This window comes from Urocampus carinirostris, chromosome 12 (genome assembly GCF_059441175.1).
Source record: "Urocampus carinirostris isolate Australia breed hairy pipefish chromosome 12, RoL_Ucar_1.0, whole genome shotgun sequence".
NCBI lineage: Eukaryota > Metazoa > Chordata > Actinopteri > Syngnathiformes > Syngnathidae > Urocampus > Urocampus carinirostris.
In genome coordinates this window covers 35,672,155-35,700,145 of record NC_142360.1, presented here as the reverse complement: position 1 = coordinate 35,700,145, position 27,991 = coordinate 35,672,155, and the positions used below count along the sequence as shown (strand labels likewise).

At 41.6% G+C, this 27,991-nt stretch overlaps 1 protein-coding gene across 1 annotated transcript; it reads right to left on the bottom strand.

Moving 5' to 3' along the window:
• Positions 1-179: 179 nt before the first annotated feature.
• On the bottom strand, positions 180-27,991 carry LOC148355727 (vitellogenin-like). Its single transcript, XM_088350571.1, has 23 exons — positions 27,836-27,991; positions 25,573-25,721; positions 25,355-25,511; positions 22,483-22,640; positions 20,282-20,447; positions 20,080-20,205; positions 17,016-17,234; positions 16,735-16,952; positions 16,566-16,663; positions 11,477-11,601; positions 11,317-11,412; positions 11,141-11,260; positions 9,078-9,267; positions 8,918-9,005; positions 7,754-7,939; positions 7,225-7,366; positions 4,447-4,609; positions 4,255-4,364; positions 4,103-4,180; positions 2,789-2,995; positions 551-696; positions 348-486; positions 180-277 (listed from the first exon to the last, which is right to left on the bottom strand). Exons 1-23 carry the CDS (start codon positions 27,980-27,982, stop codon positions 188-190), a joined length of 3,318 nt encoding a protein of 1,105 aa, XP_088206697.1. The 5' UTR covers positions 27,983-27,991; the 3' UTR covers positions 180-187.

Genomic DNA, 27,991 nt, shown 5'->3' with positions numbered 1-27,991 from the left:
ATGGACGTGCCAAGGAAGTCCACCCTGGGCTTGTCGAAGAGCGTTGCAATGTCTGGAATACTCAAAACAACACCGAGTGTTCTACGATCCACAAGACCTTCTCTTTTCTTTTTCACTTTTGCTGATGAAACGAGACACACAAATTTGTCTTATTACTGATTTTATTAAACAGTTGACATCTTCATCTTTACATCGTTGCATTTCTGGCATTGGTCTGGAGTTCCTGAAGATTGCTACGTGGCAGAGGAACTGGGATAGACTGGCGGTAGATTGTATACTGATCAAAGACAAAAGTTTGCGTCAATAGTTGAGATCAAAAACAGGTGGAAATTGCTCAAAATTTGTACCTCGGGAAACTGGACCTTCATGTCGATGCTGTCCGATGAGGCAGCGACGACCGAGGCGGAAAGTTCCTGCTTGGGGTTGCTCTCGTATCGCTGGTTAAAGCCCAAAAGGAAAGCCATGCCGGGGATGTAGGTCTTAATCCTGGATAAGAGCTCCGTAAACAAACCGTTCACATCTAGAAATTTCAGTGAGTCAGAAATCTCACCCTCTGAAAAACTCTGACATGGTTTCTGGGATTCGAGTCCATTGGACTTTGGCTCTGAGCGTCGGCTTGGAACCAGGCAGGCGGGCAGTGTTGGCCTTGATGGACATGTCGAACGTCTGACATTCAGCCCCCCATCGGAGGTGTGCCTGGAAAAATCATCAAGCGAGGGACATCGGACAAAGTCAGACCAAAAGGACTGTTTTTGCCTCCAGCCTTTAGGCCAGTTTTCTTGGCTGTACTTGTGCAAATACAATTTCATTTTTTGTTTTTTAGGTGGTAAAGCAGAAGTGGTAGGTATTCTGAGTTACCCCTACAGGAAGTTCCAAAAAAGAACTCTGGATCCTCAATCCTCTAAATCAGGGGTGGCCTACCTGGTCCTGTTTTTGGAGTTCTACTCCAATGCCATTGATACCAACCACCTATATTCCCTGCACTACTTGCTAACAAGCTAATGATTTGGATCACCTTTGTTGGAGTGGAGGACCCTCCAAAACATGCAATTCCCAAAAACCGGGTTGTCCACTCCTGATCCACAGGATCTAGGCTCCAGAGTTCTTTGTTGGATTTGCCTTGAGGGGTAATGAACGTACGAATGAAACTTTATTTTGAAAATAACAATAACAAACAACAAGTCAAAAAACAAAAACATTGTCAAAGTAACATGCAGTGTTCCTTCTAAGCTGCGCGCGTGCGCAATTGCGCACTGCTCGCAAATTCTCAGCGCACAAGAAAATCTAGCCAGCGCACAAAAATCAGGGCTCAAAATTACTAATTAAGAAGCGACTTAAGTCAAAGTTACAGTGCATGAAGGTAAAAATACATGTGTTCCCCCGACATTGGGTCCTAAATGGGGTATTTTGAAGTCGAGTCAAAGTAGAACAAAGTTGAGTAAAGTTAGTAGAGTTTGTCGAGAACCGGCTTCTTCGGCTCAGCTCACTAAAAGGAACCGGCTCTTTCGGGTCCTAAACGGCTCTTCAGGTTGTTTTTGCTTCTTTAATCCCAACATGACCAAATATTATGTAAAACTATGCACAAAATGACTTAAAAGAAGGGGGGAATAGAAGAAAAAAAGAAAAAATACCAAAATGAAAAAGTAGTGGAGAGCTGAGAAAAAAAGAAACAAAAGGAAGAGAAAAAAAAGAAGGAAAAATTTAGAAAAAAGCCAGAAAAAAAGAAAAGAAAGAAACGTAGGGAAAAAGTAAATAGAGAACAAAAAGAAAAAAGTAACAGCTCGGAAAAAATAAACACAATGAGACTTTTTTTTTAAAGAATTTTTAAAATAGTAGAAAAAAAAACACGGAAAAAAGAAGAAAAAGTTTGTGTTGCATTCAAATAATTTCCAATTATATCAAGTGAATCTTGTTGCCAACATTGTACTTCCTCTAAAAAATGTGATTAAGTACAGTTCTGTATCTTGCAACCGACTAAATAAGCCCCCCAAAATGTTAATATTATGTGACAAAATATATCAGAAAAAAAAGAAATGGATATCTTGTGAAAGAATTGTAAGAACAAACGACGTTTGTAGGCCGTACAACCTTTGCAATCGTACATGAGTCAATTCATTCAAAAGAGAAAAATAATTTTGCATTGCCTGAAACTCAGCAAAATGTCAAGTTTTGGACATGTTTGATAATTAATTATCTTGCCACACTTGGGATTGCTGTTGCTCACTGTTGTTTCAAGCATTGCTCACCGACTTTGTGTGAACGCTCAGACCCGTGGAAAATTAAAGGAAACATTGGTAACATGTCTGAAAGGAATAGGAAGTGCTTTCCAATCGTACCCCCTCCAAGTAAGCTTGGGTAAGTTATAAAAGCTTAAGTCCAGTGATGTTTTTCCATCATTACGATCTGAATATATGCAAACATCTCTAAGACCTTAAAAGAGTTAAGTCTGAAGTGTTTGACCCAAAAGTCCAGCAGACCAAATACTGGTATAGTAGCTAAAAACAGCCACAGTTTGGATTCTCTGCCACAGGTGATTCTGGTCAACGGACTAGTAAACGAGCTACCGGGTAGCACTAAAGGCCATTTGTGGACTCGTGAATTATCCTTACTTCCAAATTAAGTTTCAAGACTCACAACGTTGAAGAACGCAAGTCTCAATAGTGACTAGAGTTCCAATTTCTGGTCGTTATTATCGTAGGACCCCCACAAATGCTGTTTAGGGTCGGATAAGGTCCTTAAAACCCTGAACAGATTAATGATTAATGAATCACTTGTGTTTGAGGTCTACCTTTGCTTCGCTGCGTCCATCCAGACCGGCGTCCATGCACATTTTCCAGTTGGTATTGTCCCCCACCTGGGACACAATCAGTTGGGCGTTCCTGAGACTGCTCGTGGGCGTGTAGTACACTGCAGTTTCGTAACCTTCCGGCTTGCGGTTCCCATTCACTGCCAGGGCTTTGATGTTGAAAATCGCCTCAGAAGTTGAGTTGGTGACCTGTGGAAGAAAACAGACACATTGTTTATTCTTATCTGCCAAAGTTACAGATGTGGTAGGAAAGGCCCAGCAGTGGCTCAGTTTCCTTTCTAACTCTAACCTATAACCCACCCATCCATCCATCCATCCATCCTTCCATTATCTTCCACTTATCCGGGGTCGGGTCGCGGGGGCAGCAGCCTTAAAAGGGAATCCCAGACGTCCCTATCCCCAGCCACCTCCTCCAGCTCATCCGACGGGATCCCGAGGCGTTCCCAAGCCAGCCGAGAGACATAGTCTCTCCAGCGTGTCCTGGTTGCCCCCGGGGCCTCCTGCCGGTGGGGCATACCCGTAACACCTCCCAAGGGAGGCGTCCAGGAGGAATCCTTATCAGATACCCGAGCCACCTCAACTGGCTCCTCTCAATGCGGAGGAGCACTGGGTCTACACAGAGTCCCTCCCGGATGACTGAGCTTCTCACCTTATCTCTAAGGGAAAACCCAGACACCCTGCGGAGGAAACTCATTTCGGCCACTTGTATCCCGGATCGTGTTCTTTCGGTCATGACTCAAAGTTCATGACCATAGGTGTGGGTAGGAACGTAGATCGACCAGTAGATCGAGAGCTTTGTCTTTCTGCTCAGCTCCTTCTTTACCACGACAGATCGGTACAGGGTCTGCATGACGGCGGACGCTGGACCGACCCTTCTGTCGATCTCCCGTTCCATCCTACCCTCACTCATGAACAAGACCCCAAAATACTTGAATTCCTCCACTTGGGGCACGATCTCATCCCCAACCCGGAGGGAGCATGCAACCATTTTCCGTCTGAGTACCACGGTCTCGGACTTAGAGGTGTTGATCCTCATCCCGGCCGCTTCACACTCGAGAGAGCTGAAGATATTGGCCTGAGGAAGCCAACAGAACCACGTCATCTGCAAAAAGCAGTGACGCATACCTATAAGACTAATCCTTTTAAACCTTTCTACAGACCCTAATCCCTAAACCATAAACCCTAAATCTAAAAACACCTTTAACCTAAACACCAAACCCATTTGTATGCATTTAAATTCAAGGACATAATAGTGATGATCTCAACTTTTAGTCTTTTGTACCGTGACCCAATTACCATTCCTGCAGGGTTCAGATCCAGGTCTGTTTCACGTGATACCGACTCTGAGGAATCCTGAATTCTTGATGCAGATTCCTGAAAACAACAAGTAGCATGATCAATTCAGTTGTATAGTTCAGAAGAATTAAACTCCCTGGGTAGTTTCAGACCTTGGAAGGCCTGGCCAGAGTCTCAAGGAGTTCTCTGGTGATGGTAGGGAATTGACTGGCACCGGCGTTGACCTCAATGCGGATCTTATCAACCGTATTGCTGGTCTGGACTTGAAGAAGAACACGTTGTGAGATGCGCTGAAAATTTTGGATTTTTCGAGTGAAATAATTCGTCCCAATTCGGGCACTTACTTGGGACCGCTTTCAGTTGCATGTTGCTGTATCCAAGTAAGTAGTATAGAGGGTACTCTTCGTGGTAATAAGCTCGTCTCAACTCGGACTCAATGCACAAAACTTCTCCGAAAATGTTGTTGGGGGTACAGATTTTGTCCCTCGGATGCCAGTTGTTAGGCTTCTGCATGAGTTTGAGGACAATACTGAATTACTTACCACTTTTACGAGTCGTGAGGAGTTGGCACGTCCGTATACAGATTTTCTGCCATTTTCACTGCATTTTCCTCATCAACGACAAATTTGTTGGCAAAAACGTCCACATTCAAACTTGTTTTAGTGTCCAAGATGCCTGTCTGGTATTGGTTGACGTCATATCAAATGTCGAGACGCTAATGGCTGGACTCCCTCCCACAATTCCTTTGTCGTTCTTCATTCGGTTCAGAATTTAATTAAATATATTTGTCCTGTATTTTTGGCTAAGGGCCCTAAAGCGTCATGCTAAAAGTAAAAGCCAAAATATGATGTCCTCGGAAACAAGGTTTGCAATTATCAAGATGTATACGGAGTTTGGAAGAGTATGTGATAGGCGTAAGTTATGTGTGAATGTTGGGAAGAGTAAGGTGATGAAGTGTTCACGTGATGGAGTGGGCATGGCGTTAGAAATAAGGTTGCATGGACAGGTGCTGGAAGAAGTTGAAAGCTTTAGGTACTTGGGTTGTGATGTGGCTGCAGTTGGTGGAATGGAGTGCGAGGTATTGCACAGAGTGAATCAAGGAAGCAAGGTTTTGGGTGCTCTGAGGAGATTGAGTATGAGTTGTTAAGAGGGGACTGTATGAGAGTGTGATTGTGCCGACTGTGTTGTATGGTGCAGAGACTTGGAGCCTGTATGCAGATTTAAGAAGGAAATTAAATGTTTTTAAAATGAAGTGTTTGAGGAGTATGTTAGGAGTGACAAGATTGGATAGATTGAGAAATGAAATTGTGAGAGGCAGAACTGGAGTAGTCGTGGAACTGAGCAAGCGTGTGGATAAGAAATTACTCGGTTGGTTTGGACACATGGAGAGGATGGATGAGGAGCGAATGTTGAAGAGGATCTACAGAGCCGAAGTCAATGGAAGGAGACCAAGAGGAAGGCCGCGATTGACGTGGATGGATGGTGTTATGAGTGCACTGCAGGAAAGAGCTCTAAATATAATGGAAGCTAGAGCTCTTGTTGGTGATCGGAATGAGTGGAGAGGTGTTGTGGAAGGATAGTGAGATTGTGGACGCTTTCTTAAGGATGGGATGGGCACCCGTATGATGCGGCAGGGGTAAACCAGTGAAAACTGTCGGGCCCTGCTGTTGAACAGAAGAGTGTGATGTGTCACCCTGACCCGAGTGACATGGACGCTTTCTGGTGTCCCGTTTCATCTGGAGGGACGAAAGCATGACCAACTTAGGTGCCGAGGTGCCCAACTTGTTTGGGTGTTTGGGCATTTGGGTTGGCCATGGTCCAAAAATTTCTTTAATGTGTGTTTTTTGCCATTTGTTCCCTTTTATTTTCTTTGTAAGTATGTGTTTGTCTTGCTGTCAGTCACCCCTCTTGAGGGATATGACCAAGGTAGATAGATAGATAGATAGAAAGATAGATAGATAGATAGATAGATAATTGTTTTTCTTTTAAGTCTTTTATAACATGTTTATCCCAGAGTGCCACGTCTAATGTACTTGTGAAGAATGTTCGTTACGTTTTTATCAATGACAATGAAGACAATTCTAAAATACGAAGAAAGCACACAAATGGCTACCTTCACCAAAATGCATGACCGAATCGCCGATCGGGATTATGACGAGAAATAACAGCTTGATTAAAGCAAGAACATTTTGTCAGAGCACAACAGTCCTCGCGAGTGGAACTTTTAAAATCTGTTTCATTTTAAATTTGACAGGACTGTCTCCTTCGCTTCTGTATCCATCTGCTACTGCAGTGGACCAGCTCAAGTCACGTCGCACAAAAGGTGAATAGAATTTCATATTTATTTAATCCTTTACAAGAAGGTTATAAATAAGTAGTAATCAAAATTTACGTTTTGTTATTTAAATGGGGGTTTGGAAGGCTTTGTCCGATTACCAAAGGTTTCTATGCTCCGCTATATGGCAATTTTATTTTATGAACCCCTGTCAGAAGGGATTAGTGGCGTATCCCAAGGGCAATTGAACAGAAACTGAATGTCATGATTGCCGATTGAGCGCAGCTGCGACGGCTTAATCGGCGCCAACAGCCCGGACAGCTGATTGGCTGAAACTCTCTTTTTAAACCCCCGGCTTCCAAGAGGAAGCCGTCAGATCGTTATGCAAACTGTTGCCTCCAGCTCAGTAAGCCTTTTCGTCCGACTCTGTTCCTGCCCTGCTTTTTTTCTGCCTGATCTTTGTTGCCAACCTGTTTCCGGACCTGACTTCGCCCCGTTCTGCCTGCCTGTTACCTGACCTGTTTTGCCCCGTTACCAGTCTGCCTCCTGCTACCGACCTCGCTTACGAATTCGACACCGCCTTTGATCTCCAGTCCCGGCCAACGACTTGCTATCCCCGCCTGTCTCCGATCCTCATCGCCAGATACGGAAGTGCCACTTCCGCAACGCTCGCTCCTTTTGTCCATCAGCCATCGGATCGTGGAAGCAAGCCCTGCTTTCCCTCTTTATCAATAAAAACTAAGAAAACGAATGCTATCGGGTCCTGTGTCCGTTTCTGGTCTCTGACACTGAAAACCTTGACACAGTTCGCCTGGAACAGTATCCCTCCGGACAGAGTTAATCGTACCTCTTCTTCGGTTTCCAGCTTCACAATGGTGGGACTATTACGGACCATTTCGTTGTTGGGCCCGATAGCTTTGGGCATCATGGGAGTCATTTTCGGAGAAGTCGGCGCTTCGATATTCCTGGAGACTGCATAGACGTCAGAGCTGTTGGTTGGGAAAATAAGTTTAGTTGATGGTACCGATACCCTGAATCGCTTCTCCAGTTCTGGTCCTTGAGTTCTACAGTTTTTCAATCCTTCTGCTGATTTGAAATTCCATTCATTCTTTTTTTCAACTGTTAATACTTGGGTTGCAGGGGTGCTGGACCCCTTCTTCGGTGTTATCAAGCAGGGGGCATTGGACGAACCCACCCCTTCACTGGTCTCCAGCCAATCACAACATTCACTCACACAAGGGACTATCTGGGACCATCGATTGACCTTTAGGAATTGGGGAGGAAACCAGAATACTCGGAGAGAACCCACTCATGTGGGGATAACATGCAAACTCCTGAGAGGGAGACCATTAGCCCGAAATGAACCCAAATCTTACCTGATTGTGATGAATTCGTGGTCCTTTTTGCTCAAGGGAATGTCCAGTTCAAATTTCCTCTGTCTGATGTTAATGTTGGCAGAGACCTTCCATGGCATGGAAACCGGCATTTTGCTCTTGAACTCAACACCAGTGTGGAAAAACTCTGTGTTGATCCCGTACGACAGCCAAAAGTCTTTTGTGTAACTGAGGAATAAAAAATTTAAAAAAAGATATCAAACAGTCTTTAAAACCGAATGTCATTACTGTTTATGTCAGCCAATTACTCTTTAAAACTGTAAGGACAATTCTCATGAACCAAAAAAATCTTTAATACCAAACATAAGGATGTTTTAACATCAGTTAAATCGTCTATAAAACTGGATATAAGGACAATCGTTGTCAAAAATTATTTAAAACTGTGTTGAAACTGAGAAACTGTTTAAATCTAAGCTTAAAACTGTCATGTCCAGCATGGTCGCCGTGGCGACCGGCTGGCCCCGCCCCCCTGAGCACCAGCTGTAGCAGATCGTCTAATTTGCGTGTGTGCTTCTCAAAGGCGGGTTTTGGGGATTGCCGGTTGCTGGTTCATTGCGTTTTCTGTTCTGCATTAATCTGTTCTGTTTGACTTGAGGAAACCTGTGTTTGCCCGTTCTGAGTAAAAGCCTGTTTTGTGAGTATTCCTAGTCTGAGTTCCTGTTTGCCTGTAAGCCTGTTTTTGTTTTGTTTTGTCCCTGAGTGTTGGACAACTTTTATTTCGCTAAGTAAAAGTAACTGGTCGTTATGCGATTGAGTTCATCCTTCCTGCCTCCTGCCTCCGATCTGGTCCGGTCACGTGACAAAAACACACTACTATTCAATAGCATATGAATAGCCTATGTTTTATGTTGACAATATCTGTGTATTATTTGCCCTCATGCGGGTTTTAGATCAGGGGATGGTGTCATAATAGTCTGTAGTTTGCAATAATCTGTGGTCTGTGCAGCAGCCCTTTGAGAGGTTTTTGAGTTTTCCCTTGCCCTTGTATAGGTTTTTGATCAGGGCATGGGGTTATAATAGTCTGTAGTTTGCAATAATCTGTGGTCCGTGCAGCCCTTTGAGACTCTTTGTGATTAAGGACTATACAAATAAACATGACTTGACTTAAAAACATTTATTTTAATGATGATCGGACGTTCTACTTACCCAACAAAACCGTCAGTTTCCAGCGAAATGTCAGAATTCAGAAGCTGTCCGAGACTATCGGTTGGAGGTGGATTCAATGCAGTTTTTGCTGAAAATATCAATGGTTATATAGTCAGAATGGCGATTTTATCAAGTTCATATATTTTTTGAAGATTGTCACCGTTCACAGTGATGCCATTAATTGTCTGATAATATTTGCTGATCTCCAGCGGCAGTCCGAGGGTGGTCGCCTGGAAATAGCGAGTCTCGAAGATCAAGAAAGCCTTGGTCCAATGCCACGAAAGGCCTTTCTGTAAATTCTCCATTGCTGTCCACATGGGGCTGTCTTTGCCGGCAGCTGGATTCACAGCCTGCAAATACAAAAGCTCAGACTGGTGAAGGATTTTATACATTTGACTATAAAGGATTTGATATGATTGAATACAAGTTACATTTATTGAGTTTAATGCTGTAGTTATTTACGGACTGCGCCTTTATTCAATGAGCAGTGAAAGTTCAGGACAGGCATGAGTGGTGGGAGATGTTGTTTACAGAACGGAACATAGGATAATCAGCACATCCAGACGGAGGACGGCAGGCGTTGTTCTGAGAACAAGGCTCTGATGATGTAGAAACGCTCAGTGTTGTTTAGACTGTTCCAGACATCGCGACGCTCTTCAACGAGATGGTGAAGCCCAGGGGGGGGGGCTTCCTTGGCGCGCCCACGGGAGGAGTCGGCGCGCCATTGTGCAAGGAGAAGATGGCCAATAAAAAGAAAGGACTTCAGAAGAGGGTTTCCCGGAGACTCCAACGACATTGATTCGGCTGTTTTCGATGGAGTACACTTACCGTAAATTCCGGACCATAAGCCGCTACTTTTTTCCCAAACGTTCAACCCTGCGGCTTATTCAGTGACGTGGCCAATTTATGTAATTTTTCTAACAGCCGCTAGCTTTCCCTTACCAAGAGGGGAAGAACTTTGCTGACGTCAGTTATTGTGAGGAAGATGTGAACGGTTTACCGTGACTTCTGCGTGTACGGTATGTTTTTTTTAACAAACTCGTTAACTGTATTGCGAGCGTGTTCCTAGTAGCGTTTTGCTACCCTTCACAGGCACTGTTTGGGATGAAAGTTATAATATTATTATTAAAGCTTTGAAAACTCTTTCGGTGTACTGTCTTTCTTTGTAAATATGTGTAACCATGTATAATATGTATTTGAAACTGTATATTTTTGTAATTTGTAATTTATTTTAGAGACTTATTGTGATATGTTTTCTACGAGCGAATCAAAAAGAAGGGGCGGAGCAAACGCGGGCTGACGGGAAGTGGGGTGAAGCTGAGTTAAATCGGTTTGTTGTTGCAGCAGACAATAGTGGATACCGGTATTGTCATGTCCAGCATGGTCGCCGTGGCGACCGGTTGGCCCCGCCCCCTGGGCACCGGCTGTAGCAGATTCTCTTCTCAGAAACTCTTTCGGTGTACTGTCTTTCTTTGTAAATATGTGTAACCATGTATAATATGTATTTGCAACTGTATATTTTTGTAATGTATTTATTTTAGAGACTTATTCTGATATGTTTTCCATGGACGAATCAAAAAGAAGGGGCAAAAACCACGGGGGCTGATGGGAAGTGGAGACCAGTAAGGGTGAGTGTTTGTGGACACGGAAGACAATAGTGGATATACATTTTTCCCACCCTTACCTTTGGAAATATACACTTTTTTTCCTTGGATTACTTTGAACGGGACCCGGACTCTCCAGTTCTGCATTAAATATTAAGTACCAGTATCATTTTCCATTATTTGGCCGGCCATGGTTTTAGAACTGTGTACCTTATGTTCAGTTAAAATCGCGGGACTTAAAGTAGAATTTGGGTTAATTTTGTGATTGTGTAACATGTTTTAGTGTGGGCGCATGCGGCTTATATACAGGTGCGGCTTGTGTAAGTACAAACGCCGTTATCCTCTTAAAATATGGCTGGTGTGGTTTATAATCTGGTGCGCTCTATAGTCCGGAATTTACGGTAGTTAAATTGTTAATGAAATGAAATCTGCCCCCGTGTGAAAATATCGTCTTTCTTGTTCATATTTTCCCCTCAAGAAACGAGTGCGCAAAAATTGTTGGGTGAATGTAGGTCGTGTTTGGTTAATGGAGTCAGATAACTAATTCAAACAACTTGGTAAACGGTACATTTTGATATTTAATTCCCAACACTGGATTTCGTGAGATTTTTGGACTCACGTTGAGGATCCTGCGAAGAAGATCTCGGTTGACATCGGCGAAGAACCACTCTTGTCCAGAAGCCCGGGAGTAGAACTCAAGAAGCGGTTTGTCCCTGGTATGTGTTTCCAGGTTTTGAAGCTGTAAAACTAATTTGTTAGATACTCATCAACACATTTGAATATTAAAGAGACAACCTGGTGATAAATGGTCTGAAGGTCTCTCAAATCTCCTCTGAGTTCAGGCCTGATGGCCGCAAATATTTCCTTGATCCCTTCGATACGGACGCCCGTCTTGAATAGAGAAACACATCAGTATCAAAAACATTTGTCTTCGAATGATCTTGGGACACTATACCTCCAATAGCTGAAGAATTCTACCCAGGAAATACAGTTTTCCTTTCATCATGACTTCCGTTGGGACGGTTTCTGTTGAGTTTCTCAGCATGAAAAACTCTGCGGCTGTGCCGAGAAGTAGATCATCTGAAACGTGAGAACTGAGATCAGTCATAAAATCTATAAAACTGAATTTAAGGACAATTTTTGTCAAAAAGTCTATAAGACTGTCAGGGAACGGGCCAGGAGGCAGGGAATGTGAACTCATTTGCGTTACGATCTGTTACTTTTATTTTGAAAATAAAAGTTGTCCAGCACGCAGGGACCAAAGACAAAACAAAAACAGGCTTACAGGCAATCACTCAGAACAAACGGGCATGAAGAGGTTTTTCCTCGAGTCCTTAAGAATCCCACACGCAATTAAGTCAATCTGTGTCAGCCGGTGTCAAGGGGCGGGACCAGCTGGGTGTCATGCCGACCATGCAGGACATGACAAAGAATGAATATAAAAATACTTTACGTCTCTAAAAGTCTTTAAAAATGAATGTGAAGACAATTGACATCTGAGGTTTTTGAGTTTTTCCTTGCCCTCATGTTGGTTCCAGATCAGGGGATGGTGTCATAATAGTCTGAAAAATAGTCTGTGTAATAACCTGTGAAGCCCTTTGAGACTCTTTGTGATTAAGGGCTATACAAATAAAAATGACTTGACTTGACTTGACTTAAAAACTTAATTTAAGTTTGACAGATAGAAAGTGTATTCAATTGAATGTTTTACTCATGTAAAATTTCTCGGGTCAGTTTTTTAGACCGTTTTACTGGCATAAATTGTCCCCACAGTCTTTAAAACTGAATGTCAAGGACAATTTACCTCAGTCTTTAAGACAGATTGTTAGGACAATTTTTGTCTGTCAAATTGTCTATAAAACAATTTCCCTCAGTCAAACAGTTTTTATAACTGAGTCTAAGGACAATTTGGTACTGTCGAACAGTCTTTAAAATATAAATCATTTAAAACTGAATGTAAGGACAATTTACATCAAACAATTTAAAACTGACTTTTGGGACAATTTGGGTCGGTTAAACAGTCCATAAAACAGGATCTAAGGTATGGGTGTCAAACTCCCGGCCCGCGGGCCACATCCCGCCCGGTGTACAATTATATGCGGCCCGGGAAATCATTTTATATACATCTACTATAATCAGGGTTGGGTAGGGTTACTTTAACTTGATTACTTTCAATTACTTTTGGATGACTCCAATATCAAATATGCTAATAAAAGACAAAAGAAACTAAATATGAATACAATGACTAAATTTTGTGCAGGCTTGGGGAGTAACGGAATACATGGAACGTCAAAAATGATGTTGGCAAGCTGTTTGGAATTATTTTCATTTTGTTTCTGTCGCATTTTATGTTCGTTTTGCCGGAGATCAAAGAGATCAAAGCCAGGAGAGAAAGCTTACCACGTGTTGTGAGTCATCATTTTATTCATATTTAGTTTCTTTTGTTTTTTATTAGCATATTTGGTATCGGAGTAATGCAAAAGTAATTGAAAGTAATCAAGTTAAAGTAACCCTACCCAACCCTGACTATAATGTCCCGGCTCTATGAAACGCCGATAACTCTCAAACTACAAATCCCACGATGCAGCGCTTCCGCTGCCGCCATAAGACTTCCTGAAAATCTTCCTGGGTCATTCGAGATAGCTTTAGCCTGAGAAGCGCAACCACTTTTAAAACTATTTACTGTCAAACAAAACGTCAACCAGCTGAAAAACAAAGACAGACAATTTCATTAATAGTGAGTCTTTCGTGTCAGGAAGCGGAGAAGATAATCTATCACCATGTAATGGAAGGCTAAATGGAAAAAAGCAGGGTGACGTTTCTGTTGCTGATGGTAAACTCTCACAATTGCCGGGAGAAAAACGGATTCGGAAAACTGAGTCTTTCAAAACAGAAGAGTGGCTGGATATATGTTTACTGAGATTGCTGGTAAACCTATATGCTAATGTGGCTGTTATTAAGGAATTTCATGCAAAACAGCACTACGAGACAAAGCATTAGGATAAGATAAAAAAACCTGAACGCAGAACAGCATATACAGAAAGTTGAAAGGTTAAGGAGATCCTTTTCTATCTATTTCTACTCCCTAAGAGACAGCAAGGCAAAGAAAGGGGGTCTAGTTATAGGCAGTGTTCCCTGCACTGCTCGCACATTCATAGCGCACAAGAAAATCTAGCCAGCGCACAAAAATCAGGGCTCAAAATGACTAATTAAGAAGCGACTTAAGTCAAAGTTACAGTGCATGAAGGTAAAAATACACGGGTTCCCCAGACGTTGTGTCCTAAATGCGGTATTTTGAAGTCGGGTCAAAGTAGAACGAAGTTGAGTAAAGTTAGTAGAGTTTGTCGAGAACCGGCTTCTTCGGCTCGGCTCACTAAAAGGAACCGGCTCTTTCGGGTCCTAAACGGCTCTTGTTTTTGCTTCTTTAATCCCAACATGACCAAATATTATGTAAAATTATGCACAAAATGACTTAAAGGAAAGGTGAATAGAACAAAAAAGAAAAAAATTCCAAAATGAAAAGTAGTGAAAAGCTGAGAAAAAAAGAAACAAAAGGAAGAGAAAAAATGAAGGAAAAATTTAGAAAAAAAGCCAGAAAAAAAGAAAACAAAGAAATGTAGGAAAAAAGTAAATCGAGAACAAAAGAAAAAAGTAACAGCTCGGAAAAAATAAAGACATTTTTTTAAAAGGATTTTTTTTAAAAATAGAAAAAAAACATGGAAAAAAGAAGAAAAAAATTGTGTTGCATTCAAATAATTTCCAATAATATCAAGTGAATCTTGTTGCAAACATTGTCCTTCCACTAAAAATGTGATTAAGTACAGTTCTGTATCTTACAACCGACTCAATAAGCCCCCAAAAATGTTAATATTATGCGACAAAATATATCAGGAAATAAAATGAAATGGATATCTTGTGAAAGAATTGTAAGAACAAACGACGTTAGTTAGTTGCCACACTTGGGATTGCCGTTGCTCACTGTTGTTTCATGCGTTGCTCACCGACTTTGTGTGAACGCTCAGACCCGTGGAAAATTACAGGGAACATTGGTTATAGGGTCTCTAAATGTGAGAGGATGTGGAAGTAAAGCGACCGAGTGGAAGAAAGAGGAGATCGGAAGCATGATGACTAAAAGAAAGGTTGATGTGAAACAAATGTGAAACAAAGTTGAAAGGTTAAAGAAGAATATGAAGATCCAGCAGATGTTTTTCACCAAACAAAATCCCAAAGTGAAAAGCACCAATTTGATTAATATTTCCATTTTGTTCATTTTCTGAATTTGTATAGTTTCGACAGGAGATATATTTATGGAGAGCAAAGTATTTCAAGGTATTTATAATTATTCAGGAATCATATTCTTGTCTTCTCATCTCATCTCATTAGCCGTACCGCTTATCCTCATGAGGGTCGCGGGGGGGGGCTGGAGCCCATCCCAGCCATCTCCGGGCAGTGGGCAGGGGACACCCTGAACTGGTTGCCAGCCAGTCGCAGGGCACACAGGGACAGACAGCTCATTCGCTCATTCACACCTAGGGACAATTTGGACCGGCCAATTCACCTGAAATGCATGTTTTTGGAATGTGGGAGGAAACCGGAGTGCCCGGAGGAAACCCACGCAAGCACGGGGAGAACATACAAACTCCGCACAGGAAGTCTGGAGCTGGATTTGAACCCACGACAGGTTCCCGAGACATTTAACTGTGCCGCACAAGCGCTAACCACTGCGCCGCCATGCTGCCCTTCTTGTCTTCTTGTAATTCAAATTTATGTTTAAAAAAACTTCAAGTTTTAGTGTATTCAATAAATATTTATCCTGTTCGGCCTGCGACCAAAGATGTGGTTTGAGTTCTGGCCCTCTGTGCGATTGAGTTTGACACCCCTGATCTAAGGAATATTTACCGTAAATTCCGGACTATAAGCCGCTCCTTTTTTCCCAAATGTTCAGCCCTGCGGCTTATTCAGTGAAGCGGCCAATTTATGTAATTTTTCTAACTGCCACCAGCGGCACTCGAGTACAAAAGGGTAAGATTTAGACCGGTCTGACAAATGAGGAAGTCGCCCTTGATGGCGGCAGTTGTAAGGAGAAAGATGAGGACGGTTAACAGTGAATTTCGCAATTGCGGTATGGCTTTTTTTTTAACAGATGCGCATGATGATGATTTTTGTAATCTATTTATTTTAGAGACATATTCTGATATGTTTTCTACGAGCGAATCAAAAAGAAGGGGCGGAGCAAACGCGGGCTGACGGGAAGTGGGGTGAAGCTTAATTAAATCTGTTTGTTGTTGCAGCGGACAATAGTGGATACCGGTATTGTCATGTCCAGCATGGTCGCCGTGGCGACCGGCTGGCCCCGCCCCCTTGGCACCGGCTGTAGCAGATTTCCTAATTTGCGTGTGTGCTTCTTAAAGGCGGGTTTTGGGGATTGCCGGTTGCGGGTTCATTGCATTACTTTGCATTATTCTGTTCTGTTTGACTTGAGGAATCCTGTACTTGCCCGTTCTGAGTGAAAGCCTGTTTTGTGAGTATTCCTAGTCCGAGTTCCTGTTTGCCTGTAAGCCTGTTTTTGTTTTTGTCCCTGAGTGTTGGACGACTTTTATTTCCTTAATAAAAGTAATTGATCGTTAACGCGAATGAGTTCACCCTTCCTGCCTCCTGCCTCCGATCTGGTCCGGTCCTGTGACAGGTATATATTTTTCCCACCCTTAACTTTGGATTACTTTCAACGGGACCCGGACTTTAAAAATTACAGGTACCATTTTCAGTTCATGTTGTGGATTGTGGTGTTTGGATTGTATACTAAGTTTATAGTTACAATCGCGGCACCTGGTCAAATTTGGGATAAGCTTTTGACTTTGCTACATGTTTTAATGTGGGCGCATGCGGCTTATATACAGGTGCGGCTTGTGTAAGGACAATACCATTAATGCCCTCAAAATGTAGTGCGTGCGGCTTACAATCAGGTGCGCTCTATAGTCCAGATTTTACGATACATCTGCAAAACGGAGCTTAAGTCAACATACCCGGAACTTAAATCAACATACCGTTAAACCAGTCCAGTCGCATCGCCTTGCTGTAACGGTAGGTGAGGCGGCCGAATTTCGGGGCCAGGATCTTTACCGCCACATTACAGGCAGTAGACCTTTAGAACATCACAAAGAAGAGACCTTAAAGACGTTTTGTCGACCCCTGATTTTTCATCGGTTCACCCACAGGAAGGCGTTGTCAGGAGTCCTAGATTTGGCCATGCTTCTCAGGTATGAGTACGTGAAACTGACAACATGAAGGTCCTTCTCCTCCTGGAGATGGGCGGCCACGGTGGACACCAGCGCCATGGACGGTTTAGTCTCGAACAAAATCATGAAGGCCAACATGCGCAATTCCGCAGGGACAGCTTTTTGCAGGTACAGACTCATGGCGATCAGTTGGACCTGAAAAAACAGACATGCTCCGATATAGTTGGGGTTTCAGAACCAAGTGTTTTGCGGTCTTACACTGTGGGGGTCTCGAGCGGCAATGAGTCTCAAGGACTGGACGGCGGCGCTCTGCACGCGAAGGGGAAGGTCCACGGGGTTGGCAGACACACCTGGCAGGAATCGCATGATGGTCTTGATGCTGCTAGGGTGACCCGCATTGCCCAGGGCTTTCAGGGCCAGGACCATGTGCGTCTCGTTGTTTTTCTTCAGACTTTCAGTCGCAAAGTCCAGGAGTGGCTGTGAAAGGGAAGGACTTAAAGGTCTTGTCTTGTATCAGTTTCATCCACCATTTGACTTCAATAGTCCTTCAGTTTTACAGACCATTTGACTTCAATAGTCCTTCAGTTTTACAGACCATTTGACTTCAATAGTCCTTCAGTTTTACAGACTGTTTGACTGAGGTAAATTACCCTTCAGTTTTAAAGACTTCATGACTGCAATAAGTTGTTTGGTTCTGGAGAGGGATGGGCGTCCCCAGGCTGTACTTGCCCAAGACATACCACATTGAATGGTGCCCCTAAAACCCTAGTGGTTAAGCGATCAAACCAACCAAAGTTGTCTTTTTATTCAGTTTTATACTTTTTGATGTAAATTGTCCTGATATTCGGTTTCAAAGACTTTGTGACTAGCATAAGAACTGCTATCCCCGTGACCCTACTGAGGATAAGCGGTGAAGATAATGGATGGATGGATAGACTGATATAAATTGTTCTTATATCCAGATTTAAAACATCTTAATAGTTATTTGTTCTTTTTTCAGATTATTTAGATTAAAATGTATTGCTAAAAATGATAATAATCTTTTTTTTTTAACTCTATTCCAGTTTTGGCGGTTTCACTTTAGCATTAACATTTTTTTGTAAACGGTACATTTTGGTATCGATTTTTATGGTTTCTTTGCTTCACATCGGTCTGTATTTCATACCTGTCAACCTGTAAGTTTTTGACGTACAAAGTACGTTTATGATGCATTTTAAGACGTGTACGACGTACAAGAAAATCTGTACGGAAAAACGCAAATTTGTCAATTATGGGTACCATCCGGTATACACCGACTATCACCAAACGGCAAATCAATCAAGTCAAACGAGTTCGCCGCGGTAGCCTCCATCTCGGTATCTTTTTTTTGTTGCAATCGAAGCGAGTGGTTTGGTGTAGTGAAAGGAAGTCCGTCTCTTTTTAGAGAACCGGCTTTTTCGGCTCAACTCATGAAAGAGAGCCGGCTCTCAAACGGCTCACTTGCTTTGATGCATTATATTACCAATTATTATGTTGTATAAAGAAGTTAAGAAAAAAAGGAAGTATAAAAGGAGAAAATGAAAAAAGACAGGTTTGTGTTTATCCCTTTAATCAGTATATTACCAACAATAATTGAATGCAGAAAATGAATTCATAATTTGAATAAGAATTAATTATATATTAATTATATTTACATGTATTTTTTCCTTCTTTGGTGAACGTCCAAGCGACTTCATTTTTGAACTTTTTTTATAATAAACCTCATTCATGTCGAGCAACTCAGTATCTCAAAACAAAATGTTAATCAACAATATATATGATATAACGAAACACATGTACAATACAACATGTTAAACTACATGGCTAGGAAAGCTAGGAAAACGAGCGAGCTCGGACAGACTGAAGAGATCTTTTCTTCCTCGTGCCATGAGGCTCTTTAATTCTACCCGGCAGAGTAAAAGCCCACATTAAACCACACCCCCTACATTGCATATTACCGAATTTTATTGCAATATGTATTCTGTGTAGCACTATTTAGATATTCTATATAACACGCTACAGTGGGCATTTGCACGTCACACTGGGTATTTGTATATTGTATTCTTTTTGCTTTATTATTGTATTGTTCTCAGCGCAGGGATGCTGCTGGAAATGTGAAATTCCCTTCGGGGATGAATAAAGTATCTATCTATCTATCTATCTATCTATCTATCTATCTATCTATCTATCTATCTATCTATCTATCTATCTATCTATCTATCTATCTATCTATCTATCTATCTATCTATCTATCTATCTATCTATCTATCTATCTATCTATCTATCTATCTATCTCTCTTTATCTATCTATCTATCTATCTATCTATCTATCTATCTATCTATCTATCTATCTATCTATCTATCTATCTATCTATCTATCTATCTATCTATCTATCTATCCATCTATCTATCTATCTCTCTTTATCTATCTATCTATCTATCTATCTATCTCTCTTTATCTCTCTTTATCTATCTATCTATCTATCTATCTATCTATCTCTCTTTATCTATCTATCTATCTATCTATCTATCTATCTATCTATCTATCTATCTATCTATCTATCTATCTATCTATCTATCTATCTATCTATCTATCTATCTATCTATCTATCTATCTATCTATCTATCTATCTATCTATCTATCTATCTATCTATCTATCTATCTATCTATCTCTCTTTATCTATCTATCTATCTATCTATCTATCTATCTATCTATCTATCTATCTATCTATCTATCTATCTATCTATCTATCTATCTATCTATCTATCTATCTATCTATCTATCTATCTATCTATCTATCTATCTATCTATCTATCTATCTATCTATCTATCTATCTATCTATCTATCTATCTATCTATCTATCTATCTATCTATCTATCTATCTATCTATCTATCTATCTATCTCTCTATCTATCTCTCTATCTCTCTATCTATCTATCTATCTATCTATCTATCTATCTATCTATCTATCTATCTATCTATCTATCTATCTATCTATCTATCTATCTATCTATCTATCTATCTATCTATCTATCTATCTATCTATCTATCTATCTATCTGTCTGTCTGTCTGTCTGTCTGTCTGTCTGTCTGTCTATCTACCTACATAAATAAACACGTTTGAAAAAAAAATATATGGTGTAAGATTATTTTGTAAGGGAAAATACGACAGTTTGTAAGGGCATGGAGCCCTGGAGGTTTTTAAAGAAAAATTAAATAAGCTTTTGGCCAATAAACAGTCCATTATTCGGACAATGTAGAAGTAGAAGAAGAAAAAGAAGAATTCCGATTTTCCAGTTACCTGAATCGCAGCAACCGGGCAAGGGTTGTTGTAGGCACAGTGCTTGTAAACCAGTGAACCGTAAGAAAGAGCCACGGTTTGCCACACCAAAACGTTGGATTTACTAAAGGGCAGGGTCAAGAACTCCTGAGAGAAAGAACACATGGATTCCAGACTGGCTTTTCAAACAGTTTTTGCCCGATTTTCCACATTCCGTCCTTACTTGTGCCATCTCGACCAATTCGGGAGTCGGTTCGAGATGCTGGAAGGCCAACAAGAGGGTTTGGAAGGCCTCGGATGCGGTCACGTCTCGTTCCTGGAACCTCTTTTGCAGGAACTTCAGGATTCTGGCGTCGTTGACTTCTACGATCGTGTTTAGGAACCAGCGTCTAATATCAAATCAAAGATAATCTTGATGAATTCATTTAGAGCAGGAGGGTCAGACCTATTTTAGCTGGGGGGCACATGCTAGAAAAAAATATTAAGGGGCCGGACTCGTAGGTTTTAGAGAAAGAGAGAGAGAACGAGAGATAAAAAGTGAGAACAAAGGAGACAGAGCGAGGAAGACCAGAGAGACAGAGAGAGAGAACAAGAGAGAGAGAGTGTAAAAGAAAGAGAGAGGGACAGAAAAAGAGTAAGATAAATAGAAAATGCACAAATGAGAGGGAAAGCACAAGAGAGAAAAAAAGAGATGAAAGAAAGACAAATCAAAAGAATGAAAGAGAAAAAAATGACAGAAGAGAAAGAGAGAGAGAACAAGAGACTGAGAAAAAAGAGAAATAGTGAGATAAAAGGCAAGAGAGAACAAAGAAGACAGAGAGAGGAAGACAGGAGAGACAGAGAGAGAACAAGAGAGACAATGTAAAAGAAAGAGAGAGGGACAGAAACAGAGAAAAAGAGTGAGAGAAATAGAAAGTGCACAAAAGAGAGGGAAAGCACAAGAGAGAGAGAGAGAGAGAGAGATGAAAGAATGGAAGATCAAAAGAATGAAAGAGGAAAAAAGACAGAAGAGAAAGAGAAAGAGAGCGAGAGACTAAGAAAAAGAGATAAATAGTGAAATAAAAAGCAAGAGAGAACAAAGAAGACAGAGAGAGGAAGACAGGAGAGACAGAGAGAGAACAAGAGAGACAGTGTAAAGGAAAGAGAGAGGGACAGAAACAGAGAAAACGAGTGAGAGAAATAGAAAGTGCACAAAAGAGAGGGAAAGCACAAGAGAGAGAGAGAGAGAGAAAGAGAAAGAGATGAAAGAAAGAAAGAGGATAAAAAGATAGAAGAGAAAGAGAGAGAGAACGAGAGACGGAGAAAAAGAGAGAAATAGAGAGAATAAAAGCAAGAGAGAACGAAGGAGACAGAAAGAGGAAGACTAGAGAGACAGAGAGAACAAGAGAGAGAGTGTAAAGGACAAAGAGAGGGACAGAAACAGAGAAAAAGAGTGAGAGAAATAGAAAGTGCACAAAAGAGAGGGAAAGCACAAGAGAGAGAGGAAGAGAGAGAGAGAGAAAGGGATGAAAGAAAGAAAGAGAATAAAAAGATAGAAGAGAAAGAGAGAGAAAAATCCAGAGAAATACCCAGCAAAAAAGAGAGACAGGGAAAGTGAGGAAAAAGAAGGAAGAAACAAAAGAGAGATAAAGAAAGAAAGAAAGAAAAAATAGAAGAGATAAAAAGTGGGTGGGAAAGAAAAAGAAACATGGAGAAAAACAGACAGACAGAGAGAGAGAGAGAGAGAGAGAAAGAGAGAGAGAGAGAAAGAGAGAGAGGGAAAGAGAGAGAGAGACAGACAGACAGACAGACAGACAGACAGACAGACAGACAGACAGACAGAGAAAGAGAACGACAGACAGACAAAGAGACGGACAGACACATGCAGAAAAAGAGACAGACAGACAGAGAAAGAGACAGATAGACACAGACAGAGAAAGAGACAGACAGACAGACAGACAGACAGACAGACAGACAGACACACACAGACACACACAGAGAGACAGAGAGAGAGACACAGAGAGAGACGCAGAGACAGAGACACAGAAAGAGAGAGAGAGAGAGAGAGACAGATTGACACACAGACAGAGAGAGAGTTAGACAGACAGACCTACAAACAGACATACAGACAGACAGACGGATAGAGCGAGAGAGCGAGAGAGAGAGAGAGAGAGAGAGAGAGAGAGAGAGAGAGAGAGAGACTACATCAGAGATACTACATCAGCTGCTTTGCGAGTGGTGCCTGGCTTGGTCGACATCAAGTGGGCACATTTAAAACTGCAGCTCATTTTTCTCTTGCGCTTCTCTCAGTGTTGCGGGACGGATTAAAACCTTTAGAGGGCTTTGCGGGCCGCCTGAGATCTGGAGCAAATCTTGAAGAACATTTCTGAAAGTCTTCTGAACCTCTGAAGCCTATTTCGTTTGGAGGACTTTGGAATAGCGCACCTGTAGTTGTCTTGTGCAGCCAACTGCTTCCACATGACCTCCAGTCCTTCGGAGGGCGCCAGTCGCAGAAGCTGGTACAACTTCATCACTTCCTCGGTGGTGGCGCTGTCGATTTGGTAGCTGTTAGCTTGGGCTAATTTTTTGATGAGCTCCACAGCCTGAAGAGTACAAAACCAAAAATTGATTTAATTCCACCAAGTGTTTTTACATTCCGAGACATTTGATTGAATTTCCCCTGACTTAATTTTTTTAAACCTCTCTTGATTGAATTCCACCTCATTTGATTTTTATTTCACCACTTTTAATTGAAGTCTAACGCTTTTGATTTATGTAATTTCCCCCCCCCCCCCACACCCCATTCATCCTACCTAATGTGCTCAGCCCTGAACAGCTTTGATAAAAGTAGATACTGTTGGTGCAGTAAAAAATTTAGTTTCACATAATTTGAATGAACTCCACCACTTAATTTAAACCCACCAAATTTGATTTGACTCCCCCACTTTTGATTTAAGTCCACCAAATGAGATTTATTTTTATCACATTTGCTTTAATTTCACCAAATTTGATTTCGATGCAGTTTTAATTTAGGTCCACCGAATCGGATTTAATTCCTCCACAATTTGGTAAAATTTCATCAAATTCAGTTTAATTCCACCAAATTTATTCTATTTCTGTTGCAGTCATTCCACCACATTTTAGTTATTTCCACCCAAATTGAATTTAATCCCACAATTGTTTCTAATTTCGCAACTTTTGATTTAAATCAGCCAAATCTGAGAAAATGTCACATAAAATATATTTAAATTCACTAAATCGGATTTTATTTTCCACTTTTGATTTATATAATCAGCTCTGCTGCTGTAGTAATGTATTCAAAGTCACTCGGACTGGGCAGAGTGCAGCCCAAGAGTTTCTGGGCGCGTTGAAGACTTCTTCAATATCTGCTGCCGTGCATTCCACCATTTTGTTTTAATCCCACCAAATTTTGATTTGATTCGAAAAGGTTTGTTTTACTCAAACGTTAAAGGAGCTCTATGGAATTTGTAAATTTTTTTTACTCTCTGTGGCCATCTCCTGGCTCGTGTCATCATTGCAGCATCATAACTCGTGTGCATTTTTGTGCATTTCTTAGACGTGCTCGAATAAAATCATATTTATTATCTGTCTAGGGGTTTGGGTTGGCGTTTGAACCGTATTTAAAGCAAGCCTCTTCTTTACTTTCAGCAAGCTGTCACACTAGGCCAGTCGGAAGACCTCCATCTTTGTAGTGCGCCATTTTCGCTCAAGTTTCCTGCTACCTTGTTTGAGTGACCTGGTTTCTTCGGTAAACCAAGGTGTATGCTTCTTATGTCGAAATGTATGCCTTAGGGGCGCCACAGAATCAAGAACAATAACCAAAGCGGTATTAAAGTTGTTAGTAAGTGAGTCAACAGACCCAGTGTACAAAGGGAAAGCCGCAGTTACCGTAGGTAATGGTTCTTTCAGAGCTAATGCCGTTGCAGGGCGGATATTCTGACTAGTAAAGCCTACATTTTCCTGATCAGTATCTACTAAACAAGATACTGATCAGAGATGGCATTAGGATATGGTAACACTGTAACATTTGTGGCTACTACACCCCGGGTCAGAACAAGATCTAGAGTGTTCCCATCTTTATGAGTGAGCACATTAACTTTTTGATTAAAACCAAATGTATCAATCAGTGACTTAAAATCGCAAGTGAATTTGATGGGGAGTTTATGTGAACAGTGAACTGGTCATCCTGAAGGGGGGACTACCACTTGTGAGGCCCCTTCTAAAGGTTTCTTTTTTCTTCACTATGAGGTTTTGATTTTTCATTGCCCGGTGTGATTATAATGCTGTGCAGTCCTTTGAGACATTTTTCGTGATTAAGGGACATATAAATAAATGTGATTTGACTTGACTTTACTTTCACCATTTTTTGCTACACACATAAATACAAAAAGATGAGGACAAGCATGATGTCACTCTCCGGCACTCCCCCACACCCCATTCCTCCTACCTAATGTGTTCAGCCCTAAACAGCTTTGATAAAAGCATATACTGTTGGTGCAGTAAAAAATTAAGAGTTGAAAGTAGAATGTTAGCATATTCGCCTGACATGACAAAGGTGCCTGGTTCGAGACTAGGTGGAAACATTTGTTGGCCTGGAGCGGGATGGGTGCCACCAGGCTGTACTTGCCCAGGATGCAACACAGGAAATAGTGCCCCTACAACCCTACTGGTTAATGGATACAAAACCAACAATGCCACACTTGAAGAGCCCTTATGCTTCATTTTTTACTGCACCTACAGTATATACTTTTATCAAAGCTGTTTAGGGCTGAACACATTAGGTAGGAAGAATGGGGCGTGGGGGAGTGCCATAGAGTGCCGCACCCCACTTCATACCTGTCAACCTGTGCGTTTTTGCCGTACAAATTACGTTTATTATGCATTTTAAGACGTGTACGACGTAAAAGGAAATCTGTACGGAAAAACGCAAACTTGTCAATGATGGGTACCATCTGGTATACACCGACTATCACCAAACGGCAAATCAATCAAGTCTAGTTCGCCGCGGTAGCCTCTATCTCGGTATCGTTTTTTTCGTTGCAAACGAAGCGAGCGGTTTGAAGCTACTGTGCGCATGCGTCTGCCGCCTGGTGATTTCCCATCATGCATCATTCTGTGGTAGTTGTGTAGTAAAAGGAAGTCCGTCTGTCTTTAGAGAAGCGGCTTTTTGGGCTCAACTCATTAAAGAGAGCCGGCTCTCAAACGGCTCACTTGCTTTGATGCATTATATTACGAATCATTATTGTTGTATAAAGAAGTTACGAAAAAAAGGAAGTATAAAAGGATATATCCTCACCTTTGGTACGACATCGTCCAAGTTTTGCATGAGGATGGGAAGGTGCGCCCCCGCTTGGACGAATTTATAAACGATATTGCCTTTGTTGTCTGTCGGCACAGTGGCGGCAGCGGCGGAGGCTGGTGCGTCTTTTACGTCGACCAGCACGATTTCCTTCCTGTGGAAAAGACGGTTACGAGCGAGGCCCGAGAATGGTATGCTTTTTGTTGGTTGTTTACGTGGCTTTCATCTTGAAACTTCCGCCCTTGACGTTGAAAGGACTGAAATGTTGCTGTTCCAAAGCGTGAGCGGTAGAAATCAGGCCACCGTCTGCGGTCGCTTTCACCGTGTAAACGTAGCGCAGGGTAGAAACCACGTTGTCTCCTCTCTAGAAAAGATAGGGCGTCACGTTTTTTCATTTAATTTTGTTTATTTTTTCATATATATGTTTTTTTTTTCCCTACGGATACAATTATGTATTGTATGGCATTATATAAAATATTATTATATAAAAATCATCATACATATATATGTATTTACATTAAAACCACAGCTGACAAATATCTCAACAGATCTCTCTTGTTTCTGTCGCCTTTTATGTTAGTTTTGCCGGACGTTGCATGTTGTGCTAAAATGGTAATTCCCCTTATAGAGATCAAAGCCAGCAGAGAAGCTTACCACGTTTTAACTTTTAAAATTAACTTTTTTTGCGGAGCACCACAAGATCGTTTCTTACCGTTGGCAGCTCGTTGTAGACTGCCAAAAACCCCCACCTTCCTGTCGCAAAGTCTAAAGCCAAATACAACCTTACCACACACCAGCAGGTGGCACTGTTGGACTCATCATTGCAGGACACTTATACAGAAACTATACAACATATTTTAGCAGGAATTTCAAAAAAACAAAAGTTATTATTACACCTGTTACATATATATATATATATATATATATATATATATATATATATATATATATATATATATATATATATATATATAAATGAATGAAAACTATATATAAACTGAAAAAAAAATTACTCAACAACAAAATAATGTTATATAATATGTTCGAAAAGGGGTAGTATGAAGGAAATGCTTATACTCCCTACCCCTTCGTCTTCCCCACAAAATATACCAGTGATAAAACAAGAATTGTAATGATATTAATAATAACAGTTATGATGTATATACATATATATACATGTATATATGTATATATATTGGTCCTCTATTGGTCCCCGCCGTGCGGCGACAGGTTTTGTCACGGTTGCCACGGCGCCCAATTGGCCCCGCCCATTGACACCAGCTGAAACGCGTTGACAGATTGCTGTCGGACTATTTAAACCCGGTCTTGTGAGTTGCCTGGTGTCAGAGCGTCTGTGAAACTTCTGCTGGACTTTGTGATATGCCTAGTCCTGTGAATTTGCCTGTATTTTGATCCTGTTTTATTTTCGGCTCGATCTTTTTGATTTCAATCTACTTCCGCAACCATCAATCCCTGGATCGAGTGTGCGCGCATTCCTCTTCTGCCCAATAAGTTGTGAGTAACGTCACGCGATTGGGTTCTCATTCCTGTTTCCTGTCCTAGTTCGAGACATGTATCCATCTATATATATATATATGGCTATTTTCTAATCGTGCAAAGGACAGTGCAGGGGTCACCAAGCTTTTTGTAGCTGAGAACTACTTTTGGTTACCTCACAAAAACTTAGGTTTTTACTCTATCGTTACTATGTTAATTACCAAGTTATGATTATTAGAAGTTGAGTTAGAATAGCACCCCATCAACCTCTAACCCACCATGCCAGTTAGAAAACCAAATTTCCTGGAAAATCACAATGACCCATCCATGGTGAGCTATTTTCAAAACCTGTGAGAAAGCTCATCAGGTACTCTCAGGGTGCTATCTTGTTCCCACGTGCACCAGGTTGGAGACCCCTGCAACGGTGCATTGTAGTTTTGTTTTGTTTGTTTATCGGTGTCTCATCTCATCTCATTAGCTACACCGCTTATCCTCAGTAGGGTTGCGGGGGTGCTGGAGCCCATCCCAGCAATCATCGGGCAGTGGGCAGGGGACACCCTGAACGGGTTGCCAGCCAATCGCAGGGCACACGGGGACAGACAACTTGCTCTCACATTCACACCTAGGGACAATTTGGACTGGCCAATCCACCTGAAATGCATGTTTTTTTTGGAACGTGGGAGGAAACCAGAGTGCCCGGAGGAAACCCACGCAAGCACGGGGAGAACATACAAACTCCGCACAGGAAGTCTGGAGCTGGATTTGAACCCACGCGGGAGGTTCCCAAGACATGAACTGTGCCGCACACGCGCTAACCACTGCTCCACTGTGCTGCCAACATATTGTGACAACGAAATTGGGCATGACACTCCAGTTTCACACATTCACAGTGAGGTAAAAAAGCCAAGAAGATAAAGGAACAGAGTGCTGCCCTGTTTCTCGGTGTATTTTTGGAATATTTTGGAGTAAAAATACTGCAACCTTTTTGGCAAGGTCGTCCAGGACTGCGGTTGCCATCCCCCGGTAGCGTTGGGCCTTCTCCCGGCAATTGTTGATGTCCACAACTTGGGTGATGAGCATTTCCTTGCTTTCCTTCTTTTCCTCCACGGCATAGTTGCTCTGACACATGCCGTGAAT

Excerpts from the sequence above, each read along its gene's own strand:
- LOC148355727 (XM_088350571.1), bottom strand. The coding sequence starts at position 27,982 with ATGTGTCAGAGCAACTATGCCGTGGAGGAAAAGAAGGAAAGCAAGGAA. Across the intron at positions 4,610-7,224 it reads AGCTGGAAACCGAAGAAGAG|AAGCCTAACAACTGGCATCC; the intron begins GTACGATTAACT and ends AAACTCATGCAG. Across the intron at positions 2,996-4,102 it reads ATCTGAACCCTGCAGGAATG|GTCACCAACTCAACTTCTGA; the intron begins GTAATTGGGTCA and ends TTTCTTCCACAG.